The sequence below is a fragment of the Dipodomys merriami genome, unplaced genomic scaffold, assembly GCF_024711535.1.
Source record: "Dipodomys merriami isolate MVZ:Mamm:240054 unplaced genomic scaffold, mDipMer1.0.p SCAF_9, whole genome shotgun sequence".
NCBI lineage: Eukaryota > Metazoa > Chordata > Mammalia > Rodentia > Heteromyidae > Dipodomys > Dipodomys merriami.
In genome coordinates, this window is record NW_027206512.1 from 38,140,366 (window position 1) to 38,164,582 (window position 24,217).

Here is a 24,217-nt window from a genome sequence, read left to right on the forward strand (position 1 = left end):
ATTATACCGCCCATGTAATTGTAACCCCTCTGTACAGTATGTTCTCAAATAAAATAAAAAAAAAAACAGTGAAGAAGTCTTTCTAATAATATAATTCTTTTAATTCTATCTCCTTGAATGCTGATCCATCTGTGACCAAGTAATTTATAAAGTTTATTTGACTCATGACTCTGAAGATGGAGAAACCCAAAAGCCTGGCATCTGGCATGGCATTTTATGGTGCGTCACGATGTGGCAGAAGGGCAAGCCAGCATGCTGGAGAAAAAGGAGAAACCAAAATCCAAAAATCAGAAACCAAATCTTGCATTAACAAACCCTGCCCCCAGTGGCAGTGAATCTATTCATGAGGATAGAGCCAGTAAGGCCTGCTGACCTCTTTGAAGGTGCCTCTTAATATTGGTACAAAGGCAGTTAAACTTCAACCTTAGTTTTGGAGAGGCCATTGAAACCACAGCAAGGCTAACAGTATGAATTAATATGGAGAGTATGAATAATAGATGGAGAAATTACAATAGTGTTTTTTGGAAGAGGGATCCTTGAATTAGACTTTTCAAAGCACCATCATTACCATGAATTTCTGGAAAAAAATCACATTGTGATACATATACTGGGGTGAAGCGCCTAAACATGAAAGACACAACAAAATTCAGTGAATCAGAATTTATTTGATTTTAGAATCAAATATCCAGAATTCAAGGGCAAAGGGCCTGGTTTAAGTGGTACAGTACTTGTACAGTACTTGTACTTTAAGTTTATAGTACAAGTATGGAGTTCTGAGTTTAGAAAAGAAAATAGTCACAAAACATAGATATCAAGAATTCTGAATACAGAATTTCAGATACAATGGGAATGTGGAAATGATTGTACGTTAAGGTTGCCAGCCTTTATACAAGATATGTGCTCTTGCCCTTGTTTAAAAAACCATAACATTTGAGGAATACTTTCTTTGATGCTCCTGGGTTGCAAATTGTATGTACATTGTCATTTGGATCTTGAATATCTTAAGGGCTTTGTTTCCAGAATGACATCATTGGGCAACAGTGGAAACTTTTAGAGATGAGACCCAGTGGGAAGTCTTAAGGTCACTGGGAGTGTGACCTTGAAGGGGATTGTGGCCCTTTCCTCTCTTTTGCTTTCTGGCTGTGAGGAGAATAGTTTTACTCTCCCATGCACCCATTTTTTTCCCATCAAGCATGTCCACAAAGGCCTAAAGCAATGGGTCCTAAGATCAATGATGTGGAAATGAGATAGACCTTTTCTCTTTATAAGTTGATTATCTCAGGTATTTAACCTGATACATAGTAATTAAATAGACCCAGTATATAATAATATGCACTGTGCTTACATTTTCTGGCATTTAAATTACGCTTATATTACTTAAAGTGTTATGTCTAAAAAAAACAAAACAAAACTGGAGTGGTAGAAATACAGTTATTTTGTAACTTTATTTTGCTTTTGATTAACGAAGATTTTTATTTCGCAGTGGAGTCTATGCATTGTGAAGATAATACTGAGTATGATAATAATACTAATCTTCTTTGTAAAATGTTTCTTTCTGAGAAATATTAGATTTCTTTCTACATTCCCAGCAATTGACAGGCTTGACAGGTCCTGAGATGGCTATTGACACATCCACCAACAGTGCGTTGGCACTGCTCTAGTTTTTCATGGGAATTACATCTGGCTAACTCCTGTAAGGAAAATTATTATTTTCTTAACAGTTGCTTTGACAATTTTGACTTCTCAAAGTGATGGTTCAGGATGAGGATTATAGAAAGATTATTTTAATTCTGTAAATGCTCCGTCTCCATTGAAAGTTGGTGGTTGTTTCTCTCGCTTTCTCTTTGAACTTGGAGAATATGTAATAGTGTGAGCGATGTGCATTTGCTTAACTTCATGGCCTTCTTTCTCTCTCCCTCCCTCTTCTTCCCTCTCCCTCTCTCTCTCCCCCCTCCCCTCTCTCTCTTTCTCTCTCTCTCTCTCTCCTGTGCGCGCGTGTGCGCGTGCGCAAACACACACACACACACACACACACATACACACACACACACACTCTCTCTATATATACAGAGACTCCATAGAGACTAATTATGACAGACAGGAAAGATACATCTCATCTTCACCTGGGATTCAGAAAGATCTCTGCCAGCATTTCACAGCAATGTTCGATAAAGCTGGGGTAGAAACAAAGTCTTTGCCCAGTAAGTGATTACTCTCTTCAGCCTTCCTGTTGTAGGGCAAGCAAGGTCCCTTTTAGATGTTCACAACTCCTTAAGTATTGTTAAAGGGCTAGAAACAAACTTAAATCTACAATTAAATACTGAGACCGGGCAAAAATAGAAAGCATGATTGATGTTTTGTTAATGTATTTTACCCTGTTATGCCATCAATCTCCAGAACATATTATTTGCATTTCACTGAAGCTTTGAACCCATTGACCAATGTTAATGGGAAACATTATTGAAAAGCAAATGTGTTGGTAAAAATGGTGTGTGTGTGTGTGCGCGCACTACTATTGGGACTTGAACTCAGAGCTTCAAGGCTGTTGCTTTACCACTTCAGCCATACCTCCACTTGTAGAATTTTGTTGGTTAATTGGAAATAACAGTCTTTCAGATTTATCTTTCTGGGTTGGCTTTGAGCCTCAACCCTTATTTCTCAGTCTCCAGAGTTGCTGAGGTTACAAGCATAAGCCACTAGAACCCACTACAAATGAGTTTTGAGATCCTAGCTTAAAAATAATCATTGCAAGAAAAGGGCCGAAGCTGTTGTTCAGGTAGTAAAATGCCTCCCTAGAAAGTGTGAAGTCCTAACCGGCACCCGTGACTCACACCTGTAATCTTAGCTACTCAGAAAATTGATATCTGAGGATTGAGGTTCAAAGCCAGCCCAGGGAAGTCCACGAGACTCATCTCCAATTAGCCACCAGAAAACCAAAAGTGGCACTGTAGCTCAAGTGATAGAATGCTCTCCTTGAGCTGAAGAGCTCAGGGTCAGCACTCAGGCCCAGAGTTCAAGCCCCATGACTGACAAAAAGAAAAAAAGAAAAGAAAGAAAAAAAGAAAAGAAAGTGTGAAGTCCTGAATTCAAACCCTAGTGCTACCTGCTTCCAAATTCCATTATTACAAATAATGCATAAATGACAGGTTTGTCATTCATAACAATCTCTAGCACATTTGCAGAGAATTGTACTCTAGAAACCACCAAAATACAGAAAACTTTACACATGTTAAATTATCTTTGGCTACCTGTGAATAATTTGTAGTGTGGGTACTCTGAGCTATGTAATATGTAACCATTTTTTTGTTCAAAAATGATAATTTAATGTGTACAACTTAACAAAATTAGCCCTCAGTTTGTTTTTTAATTCTATCATCTATCTATCTATCATCTATCTATCTATCTATCTATCTATCTATCTATCTATCTATCTATCTATCTATCTATCTATCTATCTATCTATCTATCTATCTATCTATCTATCTAATCTATCTATCTATCTATCTATCTATCTATCTATCTATCTATCTATCTATCTATCTATCTATCTATCTATCTATCTGCCTATCTATCTAAATACACACAGACTTATGTCTGGATGTAGTAGTACATGCCTATAATTCAGGTACGCAAGAGTTAGTGGTCAGAATGATTTTTGTTTGAGGATAGACTGGGCAAAATGTTAGTAAGACTCTATCTCAGCAAACAAGACAGGAGGAAATTATATATAGAAGGATTGTAATCTGAAGCCAGCCCAGAGCCTCAGCCCAGGCTAAAAGTGAGACCCTATCTGAAAATAACTAAAGCATAAAGGGCTGGAGGCATTGCTCAAGTGGTAGTGTGCCTGCCTAACAAGTATAAGGCCCTGAATTCCTACGCCAGTACCCTTGAAAATAAAACCAAAACATGGTTCAATGATAAGTAAAAGAGATTATAGGAATTAAGTTGCTATTCAAGCCATACATTAGTAAATAAATACTAATTTTTATGTGGCTTAAGAGACTGACTGATTAACATAGAAATATACATAGGTGGCAGAACTTTATGTTTGTTTCACACAGGTGAAAACCAAAGTACAATTAATAGAGGACCAATGGGATAATTGTAATGTGTTTATTAAATACATGTTAAGTATGGAAAGAACGAATAAATACAAATAAAAAAACAGGCCAAGAATGTAAACATATAATTCACACAATAAATCCCAATGACTAATAAGTATGAGAGTTTGTCTAACTTACTTAGTAAATGCAAATCAAAAACTGTAGTGCAAAACATGCTCACTGATCCAAATGAGAATTTTTTGAAAAGGGGAAAATGGTTCCCTCGGGCAAGACCAGTGGGATGCCCAGTAGCATGGATTGCGATTTGGCGGCTCCGGTACACTGAAACCAGAACCACCATTTGCAGGTCTAGACTTTCATGAGGAGCATCTTGGTTGCATTCTGGTTCAAAATGGAGCAAACTATGTTTCACTAATGGAAAGGGAATCAAGATTGAAAAGGAAACAAAATGTGAAGTACCCACAAGCAACAATAGCTCATTTTCAAAGCATAATTCTGAACTGGGGAAAAAAAAGCAAGTTGTAGAATTATGCCTGGAGGAAGATACTGATTTGTGAACTTAAAATACATGCCCCAAACTGTATATTAGAGATGGATGCTTATTCAGCCATGTAAAAAGTAAAAGAATGACCTTATAGTCCTGGCTACTTCTAGATAGGAAAGGAAGGGGGAGAACATGAATAAGTAGCTATTTGTTAAAAGAATTTAGTTTAGATATCAAGTTTTATTTTTGTCACGAACCATAAAGAGACTGAGAGCCAACTTAACAAAAAGTCAACAGCTATGAATTCCTGATGATAAAAATATAGCATATTGTTTTGCACTTTGAAACAAGGGTCATTAAACAAGTCCACCAAGTAATTGATTGGTATGGCATAAAATTCAATGTATACAAACAATGCACAGTGAAAAGACTTCTCACTTCTCTTTCTATTCCTCTTCCCAAGAGGGAGGCAAAGGCAATTCTTATGTTCTTTTTCCATGTCTATAGAACTTTTCCTTTCTCTTCTCATCCCCTCATGAACATGTGTCTTTGTCCCTCCTACAAAGGGTAGCACCTTCTCTTTGGAAGGATTTTCAATACCAATTCATACAGAACTTTCCTGCTGGACTGTACAGTTTTTCATCCTATGGAACATATTTCTGGAAGGAAAAAAAAGATTTAAAATGGTTAGGAAAAATAAGAAGAAAAGTGCAAGGTAGATTGGGATTAGTAAGCAATGGTTCTAAAACAAGAATACACACACACACACACACACACACACACACACACAGTAGGCACATCTTAAGAGGATTAGTTTGAAACTACTTTACAAAGTGAATGGTAAGAGATGCAAGACTGGAACTGAATAAATCAGTTACAAGGCTTAGTAAACGACAGGCAGTAAGAAGCACCTGAGAAGTTCAAGTGGAAATTCAAGAGAGGCAAAATGCCAGAGTGCAGTGTGTAAGACCTGCTGGGAAGGAAAAAGAATTTTAAAAATGAGCTATTCCCATTTTCAGTGAAGTCAGGTGAGGGAAGACACTGAGATTCTGTGGCTTGAGATGAGAAACAAAGGAAAAAGCACCAAGAGGAAGTGAAAATCCCTTTGGAGGTATTGGGTACGGGCCTCTGATGTGGATGCTTCTGAAGCCAAGTTAAAGGAGTTTGGGTAACAGGAGCCCCTCACAGTGTTTGCAGTGAGTGAGTGAGAGCAATGTGGTATGGGAGCTGAGAAAGATGGTCACTGTGGAATTTAGAGATGGGTACAGTGAAGGTGGAATGTTAAGGAAGAAGCTGGATGGAAATAGCCCTCAGGGTGCTGAGCAATGAGCTCTTTACATCATTCATTTCTATGTAATATACAGCACTACTGCTACAAACGGAAGGGCAGGCCAGAAGCAATCACTGGAGCAGACAGAGCTCCAGCACTGAGGAGCTGCTTTCAATTTGATGATTGCAAAGTTATTGGTTAGTGAAAAGGTGAGACCCAAGTCCATGCCCTTCTCCAGTGGTCACAGAATCATTAGACGTGAGAGTCTCCACAATCCTGACCTGTTGTACCTGTACAGTCTACAGATCGGGAGAAGGTGGCAAACAGGAGAGATGAAGGATACTTAAAAGAATTTGGTGGTGGCAAAGCACAGTGGTATTCATCTCTTCATGGAGATGAGATTAATCTCATTTATCATGCAGAGCAATGATAGTCATTCATCTTGGCCTGGCTTCTTCCTTTTGTCTTCCTTCCCATTCTCCCTTTCTTTCCACAAATATCATGGAGTCCTTGCTCGAGCTAAAAACAATTAAATGCTAAGGAGACATGAATAGAACATTAACACAAAATGTATTCTTTCCCTACAAGGAGTTGGTTTAATGAAATTATAGGGAAAAAATATTTTCTGCTGTTTTTCTTAAGGATCGTGCTTGATTGCAAATTCCACACTTTGTGTTTAGGAATAGCTATCTGGTGAGAAGTGGGAGCTAGGAACTTACCTTAAAGGTGCATTTATTACTAAACTTGTTTTTGAAAAATGAATGTTTAGGTGGGGAATCCTAAAGAATACAAATTAGAAGGTTTAAAAAAAAGCCCAAGGCTCTTCTATTAAGGCTTGTCCATGTTTTGTTTGTTTGTTTGTTTTTTTGGGGGAGTCTGGTCGTGGGGCCTGAACTCTGGGCCTGGGCGCTGTCCCTCAGCTCTTCAGCTCAAGGCTAGCGCTCTACCACTTGAGCCACAGCGCCACTCCCGGCTTTTTTTTCTTTTTGCTTATGTGGTGCTGAGGAATCGAACCCAGGACCTCAGGCATGCAAGGCAAGCACTCTACCACTGAGCCACCTTCCCAGCCCCGGCTTTTCCATGTTTTAAGCTATGCATTTTGAATGTATGGCACTGTATCACAAATGATTGAATCCAAAATACATGGTCTCAGCTTTTCTGGGGCTGCCACACTGAAAGGAAGTAGAAGTGAACAAGAAGCAAGCATCACTTGGGGGAATTGGTGTGTGAGTTCCTATGTCATTCTTTTCCTGAGCTTCAGGGAAGGGCTTGGGCATTACACCTTGGAAAAAGAAAATCATGTGATTTTGAGCAAAGCACCTGATTTCTCTGAGCTTCATATGCTTTCCCATGAAATGGAAACCACAAATCTTGAGTCTCAGGTTAAAAGTGCTCATTTGGACCTGACATAATGCCTGAACTCTTTAGCACTTAGCGAACATGTCTCTTCTTTTGTCTCTGTCCCTGTGGTCTCAATGCAAAGAGGTTGAAGGTAGTGCCTAGTTCTTTCTCATACTGCCTGGAACTGTCACACCAGGAAATAAATGATCCAGAGATGTTTCCTGGAAACAACCCAGAACTTGATGATGGTCAGACTGGAAGTACCTGCTCCACTTAGGACAACACTGTCATCTACTTCTTCCAAGTCTCTCATGATGCCTTTATCTATTGCCATTGAGGCTTGGTGTGTGCATTGATCTACTTGTTGCTGCTTATGTTCATCAAACTATTTGGCACATGCTACGCTGATGTCCCCTTTCTGCTGAGTCTCCCTGCCATCCTGGACATCCGAGCCTCCCATAACATAGGTTCTTGTCTTTCTCAACTCAGGGGAATCTCCTAAAATAGCAGAATATGGAGGTTTTGGTTTAGTAACTGAGTAAACTTCTTGCTGAATACATATTTTGTAGCACCATAAGGGATATTAGAGGGACCAAAAAAAAAGCCCTTTTAAGAAATTGCCTTGGATTTTGAGAGTTCATAAACAGATTAAGGCACTGACAAATATACACAAAACTATTTAATTATCATATTAGGCAAGAGTAATTGTGGAAATATTTCACAATTATGACATTGTCATTGGGCACTTACCGAATAGCTGTTAACTCTGAACAGCCAGCTATCTATTTGGTAAATGGCTTAAATTATCAGGCTTGTTGAAGCATGTATTATGACTATATAACCTAAGCATTCCATGGGCCCAAGGAACCTTTGGATCCAAGTAAATTTGTACGGCCACGAACAGCACAGAATTCCTGCTTTCTCCATCTATATCCATGGAACCATCAGCCAGAAGAGTCTTCCCAAGGACTTCCAGGGACTGACACAAAGGGTGTCTGACATGGGATGGGTTTTGTGAGACAGGTGTTCTTTTGAGCGATGGCTCCTTTAAAAAGGAGGATTATCCTCCAGGCCCAGGTAAACCAAAGGCAGTAGAGGATTGAGAGGAAGCTCATTCTAGTCCTGAGCATTTGCCAGTCACAGGAGGAGCAGAGGACAGCATCCCTCTGGCATTCTCAAGGTCTGTCATCAGATTGGAAGGAAGGCTCTTTACCAGGAGAATGGAGAGAAATCATCAACAGGGGGAAGCTAAAATAGCAGAAAAGGCAATCCAGTACACAGCAGTGATTTGAACTTGGTCTATGCCAGAAACAACTGAAAAATGAATAAAAAATGACTCTATCTGCTCTTAGAAAATGATATATCCTGATTAGAGTTTAGACCAGTGTTTTTCATGATGTACTGCTTGAGCTATATTATTAGTATAGTTGTAGAGGATTCGCTAAAAACATGGATTGATTGCATTTTAATTAACTTTATAAATTCAATACCACTGGAGTAGGGTAAAGTGGTAGAGTGCTTTAAAGGAAGAAGAAAGCTTTGGATTTGCTCCTCAATGCCAAGCTCCCACAAAAATAATAATAAAAAAGAATACTACTTAAAAACTATTACCCCTTTCATTGAAAGCCTGTAATTTGCAGTGGGCAACACTTGATTTGGGTATTTCATTTTGCTTTTATATACTGTAACTTATTTATTTGGTATTATGCAGGATCTTTCTGATTTTGTTCTAGATACTGTCTGAATATTTTAAAAGCTGGGTAAACCCAAGATTAAAAATGAAAACCTCTACACCTCTGGTACATTTTTGCCTACACACACATGTGCACACATGCACACACACACACACACACACCTCGGCTGGGGTTGATCATGTCTATATCCTTTAAAGAATAATTTCTACTTACTTATAACTAGAAATTAGTATTATCACAGCATTAGAAGAATGGTAGAACCTTTTTGTTGCTGTTGTTGGTGGTGGGGCTTGAACTCAGGGCCTGGGCAATGTCTCTGAGCAATTTTGGCCAAGCCAAGTGCTCTACCACTTTGAGCCACAGCTCCATTTCTGATTTTTTTCTGGTGGTTAACTGGAGCTAAAGGTCTCACAGATTTTCCTGACTGGGCTGGCTTTGAACCGTGATCCTCAGATCTCAGCCTCCTGAATAGCTGGGATTACTGGTGTGAGCCACCAGTGCCTAGAAAAACTTTTGATTAAATACATAAATATAAAAATAGTCTTCTCACCAGTAGTATTTCTTTTCAGATATTGAAGTAACCATGAAGACGAACATTATCAATACATGGCACTCCTTTGTAAATATTCCCAATGTGATTGTACCAAGTATTGAAAGGGAAATAAGAAGGATGGAAAATGGAGCGTGCAGGTGAGTCTATGCAGTTTCTCATGCTTTGTTCTACACACCAACTTTCTTTTTTAAATACCAATTTTCTTTTTTCTTTAAATGTTACCTATGTTTAATTTCTATTTGACTTTATAATTTATAACCCTAACTTTTATAATGTATTTGGCTTAGTGAATTTAGCACTGTGTAGCTTTTTTTTTTTTTTTTTAACAAATGAACACATATTATTCTGGGTATTTTTTGCAAGCACCTACTAAGCTCCTATGCCAAATCTTTCTTTTTATTTTTTTGTTACAGTATTGGGGATTGAACTCAGGGTCTAGGTGCTGTCTCTGAGCTTTGTTGGTCAAGGCTAATACTCTAACACTTGAGCCACTTTTGTTTCTTTTGCTGGTTCATTGGAGATAAGAGTTTCATGGACTGGGTGGGGGGAGGGGGGAGGCTGGGAAGGGAGGTGAAGGGTAAACAAAGGAGGAGGCTGCAATGCTTGGTAAGAAATGTATGCATTATCCTGCCCATGTAATTGTAGCCCCTCTGTACAGTATGTTCTCAAATAAAATAAAATTAAATTAAAAAAAAAAAAAGAGTTTCATGGACTTTCCTGCCTGGGTTGGCTCCCAGGTAGCTACTCAGGTAGTTTCCTGAGTAGCTACAAGTACAGGTGTGAGCCACCAGTGCCTGGAACCAAATATTTTTTTAAATTTAATTTTATTGTGAAGGTGATGTACAGAGGTGTTACAGTTACATAAGTAAGGTAATGAGTATATTTCTCGTTAAACATTGTTGACCCCTCCCTCGTTTTCTTTTTTCTTTTCTTTTTTTGGGGGAGTCCGGTCGTGGGGCCTGAACTCTGGGCCTGGGTGCTCTCCCTCAGCTCTTCAGCTCAAGGCTAGCGCTCTACCACTTGAGCCACAGCGCCACTTCCGGCTTTTTTTCTTTTTGCTTATGTGGTGCTGGGGAATGGAACCCAGGGCCTCATGCATGCAAGGCAAGTGCTCTACCACTGAGCCACCTTTCCAGCCCCCCCTCCCTCATTTTCTCCCACTTTTCCTCCCTTCTGACTCTCCTCCCCCCAAGTTGTAAAGTTCATTTCCAACACAGGGTTTTGTGAGTATTGCTGTTGCATTGGTTCACCCTTTGTTCTTTGTTTCACCATTTTGTTATGTCTCTTCCCTTCCCCAAGTTAGATAAACATATATACAAGACAGGGCCTTTCCTCATGGGACATTTCAAATCTAAACAGAAGATATTGTTATAGATCAATGTGAAAACACAGAACATGCAATGTATAATTTAAAGTATAATTTAAAGTGATTACTTTAATAAATGAATACAGTGTGTGTAAATGGGGCTGACTTTTGTTTTAGAGGAAGAAAACATTAGTTAGGAAAGAAGAGTGCCTATAACAACTATATAACATTATCAGAAACCCAGATATCCTAATTTCTATTCAATAAATATTAATGTCAATCAATGCATCAAACAATAGGAATGTAGATAATCTAGAAAGTGTTACCTTAATGAAATGGATTTTATTGTATTGGTCATACATATACATATAGAATACAGAGTACTCTACACAATATTCTATACATTTCTTTTTTGTTTCTTCTCCTCCTCCCCCCTCCCCCCTCCCCCCCCCCCCCTCCTCCTCCTCCTCCTCCTCCTCCTCCTCCTCCTCTTCTTCTTCTTCTTCTTCTTCTTCTTCTTCTTCTTCTTCTTCTTCTTCTTCTTCTTCTTCTTCTTCTTCTTCTTCTTCTTCTTCTTTTCTTCTTCTTCTTCTTCTTCTCCTTCTTCTTCCTCCTCCTCCTCCTCTTCCTCCTCCTCCCCAACTCCTCCTTCTCCTCCTCCCCCTCCTCCTCCTCCCCCCATCCCCATCTTCCTCCCCCTCTCCTCCCCCCTCCTCCCCCTCTCTCCTCCTCCCCCTCCTCCTCCTCCCCCCACCCCCATCTTCCGCCCCCTCTCCTCCCCCCTCTCCTCCCCCTCTCTCCTCCTCCCCCTCCTCCTCCTTCTTCTGTCACTGGTGGGGCTTGAACTCAGGGTCTGGGCACTGTCCCTGAGCTTTTTCACGGAAGGCTAGTGTTCTACCACTTTGAAATACAGTGTATCTTCTGGTTTTCTGGTGGGTAGTTGGAGATAAGAGTGTCATGGGGACTTTTCTGCCAGGGCTGGCTTTGAACTGTGAACCTCAGATCTCAGCTTCTTGAGAAGCTGGCGAAAGCCACCTGTGCTTGGCTTCTGATACATTGCTTATTTCACTCTAATTATATTTGTTGTTAGTTTGAGAGATAAGTAAAAAAAATGAGGCAAGCACCCCTCCCCTTGAGAAATATTGCTCCTCTCTTGAAAACATTAATGGAATTTGTGTCTACTTCCTGTTGGACTGTAGCTCCTTTTCTGACAATGATGACAGTGCCTCTGTGTCTGAAGACTCAGAGGATGAGAGCTCCCACACCAGGGGATCCTTTAGAAGCAACTCAGGCCAAAGGGAAGGACCATCACAGAGGTGAGCACAATGATCTGTCATCAGGATGCGTTTTTAAAGTATTACTTGGGTGAAAATACTGTACTCCATTAATGGGTTTGACAAATACTCTTGCTACCCAGACACTATGTAGGATCTTGGGATTATCTTTCTCCTTCTGTTCCTTATTCTTATCCTCTTTTGGCAAAGTGCCACTGTTTGGCACTACTCTGTGGTCCTGGAGTTCACAATCATAAACATCCTTGATCATTTTTTCCAGCGACCCATATCTATTCCTTAGTAGTCAGAAGATAAAAGCTAACCATTCCTTTTTTTTTTTTGTCAGTTGTGGGGCTTGAAATCAGGGCCTGGGCACTGTCCCTGAGCTTCTTTGGCTCTAGGCTAGTGCTCTACCACTTGAGCCACAGTTCCAGCTTTTTCTGTTTAAGTGATACTGAGGAATGAACCCAGGTTTTAGGCATGCTAGGCGCTAAGCCACATTCCCAGCCCAAGTTAAACATTCTTAGAAGAACATAAAGCAGCCCTGATCAAACATAGGACTTTGAGGGTATTTCCTTTTTCTTTGCTGTTCTCTCCTTTTTTTTCCATCAATGGACTCCAGTTTCACTCAAAGTGAAAAATCATGCTAATTCTTGATATAAACATTGACTGATAGGCACTTGCTAACACTCTGGTTCAAGGCACTGTTATTTGGCAAGTTGTGCTAAAGGGAGATTCCATATTTTCAAGAATCATCTGAGAAACTTTTAGTAAGGATTATAAACTAAGAAACATATTCTTTAAGACTATTTGCTTACTATGGGCATTATATAGATGGTGGCTAGTATGATTTCCCTGTATGTTTTGCATTTCCTAGGAAGCAGTACCTGCCAGGTACCATGGCACTTTTCAACGTGAACAACAGCAGCAATAAGGAGCAGTAAGTATGCTTAAAGTAGAAAAACCAGAGCTGTGTTTGGAAAGAAAACCAGTGACATACCAGGAATATATCTGAATCATTGGGCAAATGTTTGTTAGGTCAACTAATATAATAGCAACCGTAGTCTATTTTTGTTGTCTGGTTGTCTGTTGTGTGTGAAAATGGATCTACCTCTATTAAAAGTGCCATGTACTTATTTATTACTTAAATGTACATAGAAAAAAACAAGTCTAGTGTATGTACATTTGCCTCTTTTATGGATAGAGGGGCTGATAAAGGTGCATGGAACATTGAGCCCTTTCTAGTCTTAGGTTAAGTTCCCCAAGAGACAGTCTGTGAAATGAAGGCTTGGGGACCGAAGTTTATTAGGTGTGCTCTTGGGAGTCAATGATGATGACAGGAAGCAGAATTGGGAGGCATTTTTGTTTATTTTTCAAAGATTTTCCTATTAGCATACATGAATTATACAAGGGGAAATTTTATTGTGACATTTAGATGCATATATACACACATACATACAATGTCTCCCCTACATTTCCTTTCTAAAATAATTCCATTAGATTTTCTAATTCTATTTTCATACATGCATATAAAGTACTTCAGTCACCTTCACCTTCACCTGTCTTTGTGCTCCTCAGAGGAAGCATGCCCTCTCCATTGCCATGGCTCCTATCACTGGTACTCATTCCCTAACAGAGCCTGCTTTACTCTGCTTTGATGCATTTTATTCCACACTTATTTATGGTTGCACCACCATAAATAAGTGCGGTTGCACCCCTGGGGTGAATTGTCTGTAGTGCATATATGAGAAGGATGAATACGATGGTCAATAGGCTTCACGTACTCACTCTCCATCTGCCAAAAAGGGGTTGTTATGGACAGTTCACAGCCCATGGTTGACTGGCCTTTGTTGAAGAAGACCACTATGCTCAAGGTGTGCTCCCACATTTTATGGCCAACTCGTATTGAAGAACTGTGCATAGGTACAAAGGCCTAGTCCCATTACCTAAATACGGCTCAGATTTAAAAGGCCATACATGTTTTCAAGCTCCCTGTGTAATCACCTTGTATATCTAAAAACTTACACTTTCAATGACCATTTTTTAATGTAGCAATACTTTGGAAACCCACTGTTCTGGGAGTTACTGTTTTTTAAATTAACTTCTTGTGTTTATGCCTTTTCTTACTTCAGATTTCTTTAGCTTTATGTCGAATTCCCTGGGCATACTTGCTCATCTGGATCATTGACCATTTTGTGGGGTGGGGTAGACATCTCCTTCCTCTAGGAGGCCAGGTTTCAGGTTTCTAAGCACTGGGGAATATCTTTGAATGCAAGGCTGAGAATTCTTGTTCAGTGGAGTGGAGAGTAATAAAGAATGGGGTTAGGATGTCGTGTGATTATATGACAGAGATATTGTTTCTTTCTTAGAGAACCAAAAGAAAAGAAGAAGAAGAAGAAAGAAAAGAAGAGGTAAGTGAGACTTTGGGATGAATGACTCCACATCTTTCTGCCCATAACATTTTCATCTTTAAACACTATATACTTCACTTTCTCAGCAAGTCAGATGATAAAAATGAAAATAAAAAGGACCCTGAAAAGAAAAAAAAGAAGGAAAAGAACAAGAAAAATAAAGAGGAGAAGCCCAAAGAGAAGAAAGAGGAGAAAAGTAAAGAGAAGAAAGAAGAGTAAGTGTTTTTAATGAATTTCTGAAGGGTTTTGCATGTAAGGGTAATTTCTCATGACACAACATTGAAAGAAGTTATATAGTAAAGTAGCCCTGGATAAAAAATAAATGTGTTTAAATATTTCAAAACATTAAAAAACTGATATCAAATGTGAATTAAAAATACTTTTTTAAATCCCTAAAATTTGCAATATTAGTTTTTCCATCAAGAATCTTTGCTGTGATGGTTAATTTTCTCCTATAAGCATTGAAGACAAACCAACCATAGGGAATGGTCAAGGAGAATTAGATAGCTGATGTTACTATTAATTTTTAAAACCTGAAATCAAATTTAATAATTTTATTAAAATTGTATGGTAAATACTCCAAAGGAAAGAAGATGCTTTAAAGAAATTCTGTGTGTGTGTGTGTGTGTGTGTGTGTGTGTGTGTGTGTGTGTGTGTGTGTTGGTATTGGGACTTGAACTCAGGGCCTAGGTACTATCCCATAGTACCTCTACTACTTGAGCCATGCCACCACTTCTGGCTTTTTGATGGTTAACTGGAAATGACAGTCTTATAAACTTTTCTGCCAGGGCTGGCTCGGAACTGTGGTCCTCAGATCTCAACCTTCTGAGTATTTGAAATAGCATGTATCAGCCACTGGCTCCTGGCTGGGAAATTATTTTCTGAATTTACTTAAATAAATCATTATCAATCAATGATTCAGTTGTTTGTGCCTGTTCAGAAAGTTAATGAATTTTGTATAAGGAGAAAGATCTTTAACACTGTAGAATTGGTGGAAGAACTTTTTTTTAAATGTCCATTTGAGGGTGCTGATGGCTCACACCTGTAATCCTAGCTACTCAGGAGACTGAGATCTGAGGATAGCTGTTCAAAACCAGCCAGGGCAGAAAAACCTGTCAGACACTTCTCTCAAATTAACAGCAAAAAGCTGACAGTGGAGGTATATATAGCTCAAGTGACAGGGTGTTATCTTTGAGCAAAGGGAGAGTACAAGTCCCTAAGTTTAAGACCCAGTACTGGTGCATGGACACACACACACACACACACACACACACACACACACACACACACACACACACACACGGGTGTACACACAAATGTCTATTTCTCCCTTCATTTTGTCCTGTCTTGCTTTTCTTAAAGAATCTATTCTGCATAGCTGCATACAATACTTTGTATTAGATAGTTCAAATATTCTTCCTCTACAGATTGAAAAAAAAAAAGCCAAGAGTTGCCCTCTTTCCCCATAGTGTAATTCCAGTCACTTCGGTACCTGAGAGGGTAAAGGAAAGACACTATTCTACTATTCATAATCCACCCAAGGAGCCTGCAAATATTCACAGTTTTCCATAATCTGTGTCACTATTTCCTCTCAGTGCATTTCATCATAGCAGTAAAATCAGGGCTCTGATAAGAGTTTAATGGGTGGTTTAATATAATGTTGGTAATTTAATTATGGATATATATATATATATATATATATATAAATACATGCATACATACACACCTCACTAATCAATGCAAGATAATCTTTCCACTGTAGGTGGAGCATCTCCATCTTACTTCTATGTTATTAATTGTGGGTGATGGGCAGACTCATATTTAATAGGGCAAATAAAAATATTCTTGCTGTTTGCTAACCTTCTTTATTTGTAATTGCTACTAGAGAGAAGAAAGAAGTCGTGATTATTGACCCCTCAGGAAACACATACTACAACTGGCTATTTTGCATCACCTTACCGGTGATGTACAACTGGACAATGATTATTGCAAGGTATATATTATACAGAGAGGACTTTCACTTCAATCAGTCTGTTTTATTTATTTATTTTATTTATACATTTTCTTTTTGTTTGCAGGGCATGCTTTGATGAACTTCAATCTGATTACATAGAATGCTGGTTTTTTTGTGATTACTTCTCAGACATAGTCTATCTTATTGATATGTTTGTACGGACGAGGACAGGTAAATATGTTCAGTTTTGGATATTCTAACATGGCATGTTTTCTATCATAGAACTCAAAGTTTGGGATACAGATGTTCTTCAAGACTAATGCACAAAAATTTATTTGAGAGGAAAAGGCATGAAGACTAGTGTTCCAGTGTGTAGCCACCCACAGACTCAGGACACTCTGATTCAAAGGTTATCAGGCAACCTTTCAAGTACTGAGTGGTGGTTTTCCTCCATTATTCTGTTCAATGGGTTTATGCTAGGTGAGAAGAATAAAGAGAGCAGAAATAACTGGTCAGCTCTGTAGGCAAAGGGTAATTATTACCTGACATGGAGATACCTTAAAAACCATGAGAAAAAAGTGTCATTGCATTCAACAGAGCCATCCAAGAAATGATTGTAGTATGGTGGTGGGTCATTTTCAAGGAGGTGATGGTATGTGGTAGCTTTCTCTTTGAAGTGTTCTTGATAAGGGGATACTTGCTTGTTCTTGCTATGCTACTCTCCACTGCAAATGTAATCAGTGTGCATTATACCAGCAGAAGAATTTATGAATTAGGAGGGGGCTGGTGGCTCTTACCTGAAATACTAGCTACTTGGGAGGTTGAGATCTGAGAACTATGGTTTAAAGCCAGTCTGGGTAGGAAAGTCTATGTGACTCTCTTTTTTTTTTCTTGGAAGCCTAAAAATAATCAGAACTGTACAAGATAAATTTGAGACATTTTTATAGGAGACACATTAAAAGGGAAAACACAGGAAAAGAAGTGAATGTCTTAAAGTATTTCCCAAATGAAGTGGCGTACCACAAAAGGATCCTTGTTCATAGTTCTCTAGTTTTGTATCATAGGGAAGGTCTGCTGCCTTAACTCCAACAAACTACTCAAAAAAAAAAAAGCTGGAAGTGGTGCTGTGGCTCAGGTGGTAGAGCCCTAGCCTTGAGCAAAAAGAAGCTCAGGGATGGTGCCCTAGACTTAAATTCAAGCCTGAGGACTGGTGCATACGTGCGCGTGCGCGCACACGCACACACACACACACACACACACACACACACACACACACACACACACAAACAAGATTTTAGGAATTAGTATAAGTCCTTCAAATATCAGAGCAAAGTTCCAGTTGCACTGTCTTCTTTGCAGATTGAATGGCCTTTAGGAGGAAAAATGAACTCTTTCCTCAATGCTGAAATTCTAGATTTCGCCTACAAGGCTCACGGAAACAACATAGCAGAAAAGGTCCCGTGTGACTAAGGGGAAAAAAAGAGATTAAAAAAAGAAAAAACCAAAAATAAACCAGCCTTAGAGGGCACTTATGTTTCACATTGAAGAAGTATAGACATGCAAAATAGTAGCTAGCGGGCAGGTGCTCAAGTTTCTAGAGGAAGGCTGGAATTCTGTCAGAGTGGCATGAGTTATTGGGCAGAGTGCCATGGAGTTCAAATGCTTTCCAAGACCTATGTATGATAGGATAAACAAACGCTTACTGTAAGACAATCAACTCACAAAAAACAATGCTCTTGTCATGGAAATGTGTGTGGAGCAAAGGCTCCCGTAGCATGCAGTCCTGTCACATTGCTGCGTGTTAGCATTTAACTCAGTTCTCACCTAACCAGAGTTAGTACAGACCTCACAGGGTAAGGGCTGTTTCTCAGGAGCACTCTGCCACTTCAGATGCCTGTCCTAAGGCCCAGTGACTTACGTTTCTAACCAAGTGGTTCTAAATTAGGATTCCCAGTATCTCCTTTGTAGGCTCATGGTTTTGATAACATGTCTCACAAGACTCAGGGAGACATATTTACAAGTTTATTATATGAACAAAGGATATGATAAATGATATAGATGAACAGCTAAATATAGCGATGTACAGGGTGAAGTCTGAAGGGGTCTGAGAGCAGGAGCTTCCAGAACTGGGGTACAATACCCAGAACTAGGGTACAATACCCTTCCAGAACCCTGCATGCATTTGCTAAACTGTCTCTGAGCCCCATAGTTAGGGATTTTTATGAAAAGCTTCATCATATAAGGATGATAGACTTTATACTCAATCTCTAGTCCCTCCCATCTTCTGAAAGGAAGAATAATTGGGGTTGAAAGTTACAGACTTCCAAACATGAGTTAATCTTGCCTCATCTAGAACCCTCCAAGCACTGCCTTTTGAGAACAAAAGACACTCATATCCACCAGAAAATTCCAAGAAAATGGGAGCATTAAGTCAAGAATAGAGGCCAATGTAAGACTAAATATAAGAACAAAAGATGAGGGGCTGGGAAGGTGGCTCAGTGGTAGAGTGCTTGCCTTGTATGCTTGAGGCCCTGGGTTCGATTCCTCAGTACCACATAAGCAGAAAAAGCCGGAAGTGGCTCTGTGGCTCAAGCAGTAGAACGCTAGCCTTGAGCTGAAGAGCTGAGGAACAGCGCCCAGGCCCAGAGTTCAGGCCCTACAACTGGGGGGGTGGGGTGGGGTGGGGAAAGAACAAAAGATGAAACTAACATTTAGGTTGCTCAGGAAAACTCAGGACCTTAGAAATTCTGTCTGAAAATGAGGATAAGTATGTACTTATCACATCACAATATAGAATATGAGTAATTCATAAAATGAATGACTCTGGCTGGGTGGTTTCTGTGTGTTTGTCCTGGGGCTTGAATTTAGGGCCTTACTGCTGTTTCTGAGTTAGTGCTCAAGACTAGTGTTCTAGCACTTGTGCCACAGCTCTACTTCTGGCTTCTTTTGGGTAGTTTATTGGGGATAAGAGTCTCAAGGACTTTCCTACTATGGCTGATTGCACCATGATTCTCAGATCTCAACCTCCTGAATAGCTATAGACATGAACCACCTGCACCCAAACAGTTTCATTTTTTTTCTATTTTCACCAAACAGAGTTTCATTTTTTTTCTATTTTCACCACAGATTATTTTCCACAGCCATTTGTTGATTTGTATTTGTGCCATATAACAGTATCGAAGGCCTGCTTAATGAAAATGAGTCATTTTGACTTCCTCAAAGGAATTGAAAATTCAGCTTTGAAAAATTCACAATGGCACAGAAAGGAAAGATTTCATTGCCTTTTTCTGTTCTATTTTAGGTTATCTAGAACAAGGATTGTTGGTGAAAGACAAACTGAAACTGATAGAGAAATACAAATCAAATCTCCAATTTAAACTTGATGTCCTGTCTGTGATACCAACGGATTTGCTATATATCCAGTTGGGTTGGAACTATCCAGAAATCAGGTTAAACCGACTGTTGAGGATCTCTCGTATGTTTGAGTTCTTCCAGAGAACGGAAACCAGGACAAATTATCCAAACATCTTCAGGATTTCAAATCTTGTCATGTACATTGTCATCATTATTCACTGGAACGCATGTGTGTACTACTCGATTTCCAAAGCTATTGGGTTTGGTAATGACACATGGGTTTACCCTGATGTTAATGATCCTGAGTTTGGTCGTTTGGCTAGGAAATATGTATATAGCCTTTATTGGTCTACATTGACTTTGACTACCATCGGAGAAACACCTCCTCCTGTGCTAGACTCTGAGTATATCTTTGTGGTGGTGGATTTCTTAATTGGAGTTTTAATTTTTGCCACCATTGTCGGTAACATAGGTTCTATGATTTCCAATATGAACGCCGCTAGGGCAGAATTTCAAGCAAGAGTTGATGCTATCAAGCAGTACATGAATTTTCGCAATGTAAGTAAAGATATGGAAAAGAGAGTCATTAAGTGGTTTGACTACCTGTGGACCAACAAAAAAACAGTTGATGAGAAAGAAGTCTTGAGATATCTCCCTGATAAACTCAGGGCGGAGATTGCCATCAACGTTCACTTAGATACATTAAAAAAGGTGCGCATTTTTGCTGACTGTGAGGCTGGTTTATTGGTGGAATTGGTCTTGAAATTACAACCCCAGGTCTATAGTCCTGGAGATTACATATGCAAGAAAGGGGATATTGGTCGAGAGATGTATATCATCAAAGAAGGCAAACTTGCTGTGGTGGCTGATGATGGAATTACTCAGTTTGTGGTGTTGAGTGACGGCAGCTATTTTGGCGAGATTAGCATTCTTAACATTAAAGGCAGCAAAGCAGGAAACAGAAGAACAGCCAATATTAAAAGTATTGGCTACTCAGACCTGTTCTGTCTCTCAAAAGATGACCTCATGGAAGCTCTCACTGAATACCCAGATGCCAAAACCATGCTTGAAGAGAAAGGGAGGCAGATCTTAATGAAAGATGGGCTGCTGGACGTAAACATCGCGAAAGCTGGCAGCGATCCTAAAGATCTGGAAGAGAAAGTCACTAAAATGGAGGGGTCTGTAGACCTCTTGCAGACAAGATTTGCCCGGATTCTGGCTGAGTATGAATCAATGCAGCAGAAACTGAAGCAAAGATTAACCAAGGTTGAGAAGTTTCTGAAACCGCTTATTGACACTGAATTTTCATCTCTTGAGGAACTTGGAGGAGAAAGTGGGCCGACAGAATCCACTTAGGACTGAAAAGCTTGTCACTAAACAAGAATTGCACCTATCAAGTGATTCTTGTGAAGCTGATATTAAAGGCAAACTGAAATTTGGGAAGAAACATCTGGGAAATTTTTTTCTGTAAGGAAAACATGCATGGGTGCATGACATATACACCCAGTATGAGGTATTATGATTAAAGAATCATCCTATCCTGGGACTGTTTTTTTTCACAAGGAGTAATGTACAAGGATACAGAGTGATGAACTTACCAGTATCTGTATCTTCTGGGGTTTTTCATGTTTGCTTCTTCTATGTAATCATCTTTGTAAAAGTGCGTAAGTATCCCTCACTTTTCAGATCACTCTCATTGTTGAGGAGTAGGATGTATTCAGCGTCACTTGGGGCTCAGTGGTAGAGCGCTTGCCTTGCATGCCTGAGGCCCTGGGTTCGATTCCTCAGCACCACATAAGCAAAAAGAAAAAAGCCGGAAGTGGCACTGTGACTCAAGTGGTAGAGCACTAGCCTTGAGCTGAAGAGCTGAGGGACAGGCCCCACGACCAGATCCCCTCCCCCCCCCAAAAAAAAAACAAAAACAAAAACAGAGTCACTTGGAATGACTGTGCTCATTGCGTTGGGGATACTATCTTTTTAAAGGATGTAGAATGCAATAAAGTGAAATTAATGATGAAACCATAGTGAATATGATTTCTTGGATTTTTTTTTTGGTGGAGAGTGTAGGATTTTACAGAGCACCAAGGTCATTTTAAAGATCATTATTGTACTAGTCTAGGACTCAGGGTAGTTAAGAGACTCTTTACTGCTAAAAGCATGATAAATCAAACTGCACTCTCCAAATCTTTATTGTACGTAAATACTGAAGTATATAATACTGAGAATTGTAAAATACTGTAGGAACATTTTATGTTAAATTAAAAGTTCTCATAGTATTATTGCCTGGTAATAGTATGATTAAAGAGAGAAATGATGATAAAGTTAGAAAAAGGGACCTGGAACTTCTGTCACATGGGCGCTAATTGAAAGCTTTTTATAAATTCATAACCTAAGGGATGTGGATATAGTTCATTGGATTGCTGAGCATGTATCATCTCCTGAGTTCAAACCCCAGCACAGGAAGAAGAAACAAAGACCAAGAGAGATAAACAAAGAGAACTATATAGTCTTCAGTCTGTACTACAGACCTACCAAACCAGAAACATGCATCTAATTAGGAGGGAGGTAATGTGAAAATGGCTTTTGCAACAATAAAGGGAGGTAGGCACTTTTTGACAAGTGTGTGGCTGTAGAAGATATTGCTAAACAATCACACAATTCTTTACGGTTGAGGGTTCAAAAAATCCATCTTACCATAGATGACTAGTATTGATATGAGATTTCCATCCCTGCCTAGAGTCACATTATTGAACATGACTTCTTGTTGATTTGACATTTCAGATATTTATAAAGCCCTTGAGTAGTCAATACCCATGGTACAATTTATTCTGTTCTATATCAGAATGTCCATCAAATGAGACATTATGGTTTTGGAGTCCTGTATTCAGCTTCTACATTTGTCTGCTTCTTTAATATCAACCAGCAAGTATTTCTTCACAGCAGAGCGAGCGTCCTCAGATGGGCACATCCTATGTTATATGTAATATGGTCTCTGCCTGAGACAAATTCTGTTTCCTCTTTTCTTCCTCATTTTGATTACCTCTTCTCTTTTATCTGTATAAAATACCTCTAAAGCACTGTAGAAAGCTGGTAGATATGGTAGATTGGAATGGTTAAGGGTAGATACTTTGCTGGCTCCCTAAGAAGAAACAATTTCAATTACCCTATCAGTGGATAGGTAGTGTTTTGAGTCTGATCTATAAAAAAGACTTAGTCAAAAGCTCTGATTTAATTTAATTTGGGGCAATACTTAGGGTCGAACTAAGGAATTCATGTTTTCAAGAGTTCTGGATGATCTTTGATCCCAATTTCTGTGAATCTTGCTGGTGCTTACATTGGACAGCTGCCAGATTCTCAAATGTGAGGCTTGGGGTAAGTTTAGCTAATTCTGTGATCCTTCCAGGTAAAAAGCTTTGATTGGCTAAGCTGGTGATGAGGGTTCCAGGTTTGACACCTGGACAGAGTGCAATGCAGGGAATCATAGTTGGGTTTTAACTGCATCAAGGAATTAAAAATGGAAGGACAGGAAATATGCGGCTGGAGTATGTCCAGATGCTAAAAACAGTAGCATGCCTTTTAGCAAGGCAGAAATCAACCATACCCTAAACAGAGTCCAGACTCTAGTTGGTTGTCAAGATAAACATCATGATGTATTAGGACAAAGACAGGTTTGTCAAAAGGATGAGGGAGTGGTGAAATGGAAGCAGGGAGTTGAGGCTGAAGTTTGAAAATCCTTAATACCTGTGAGAGGAGATGAGAGAGAATATTCTGGTACCCCAAGATGGCAGATCAGTGAGAGAATAGAAACTCAATCACCTTGTCTTTTCCTTTTCTTATGAGTATTTTCCCTGCCCCTCCAACTGTACTGTAATATGTATGTAGGAAGAGATTGCTTCATAATTTTGTCTGTATTTTTTCACAATATTAACTTTTCAACCTAAAATATGATTCAGCTTCTTGCCACTAGGTGGCACTGTTGGCATGAAATTATAATATTTAAAGCCAGAGGTTTTTCTGGCTTAGAAATTAGAAATGTTTTTCTACTTAGAAATTATAGATAGTATATAGATAATATCCAAACCTTAATCCTGACTTGATGTTTATCAGTGACTCATAGCTCCAAAAGTTGCTAAATATTTTATAGACTATAGGAACTCTATATAAGTCAAATGGAAAATAGTGAAATCTAGGCCTTTTAATTTTTAATTTAATTTTATTGTCAAGGTGATGTACAGAGGGGCTTCAGTTACATATGTAAGGTGGTGAGTGCATTTATCGTCAAACTTGTTACCCCTGCCCTCATTTTTTCCCATTTTACCTTTCCCCTAAACCCCCACCCAAGTTGTACTGTTCATTCCCAACATATTGAAATCTAGGCTGTCTTAAGCAAATGGAAATAATTTATTTACTCAAAAGTTGTGAAAACTTTCCAATAGGAGCAGAATTACTACTAAAACTGCATCCTCTGCCACAGGTGTAGAACAAAAGTACGCATATCTATCATTATGTTGT

The 24,217-nt window shown here is 39.2% G+C and overlaps 1 protein-coding gene across 1 annotated transcript; it reads left to right on the plus strand.

Moving 5' to 3' along the window:
* The first annotated feature begins 9,315 nt into the window (after positions 1-9,315).
* Cnga1 (cyclic nucleotide gated channel subunit alpha 1) lies at positions 9,316-21,061 on the plus strand. The gene is made up of 9 exons (XM_070012289.1): positions 9,316-9,337; positions 9,423-9,543; positions 11,912-12,028; positions 12,864-12,926; positions 14,356-14,397; positions 14,484-14,612; positions 16,283-16,390; positions 16,476-16,582; positions 19,653-21,061. Exons 2-9 carry the CDS (start codon positions 9,437-9,439, stop codon positions 21,059-21,061), a joined length of 2,082 nt encoding a protein of 693 aa, XP_069868390.1. The 5' UTR covers positions 9,316-9,337; positions 9,423-9,436.
* Positions 21,062-24,217: the final 3,156 nt, after the last annotated feature.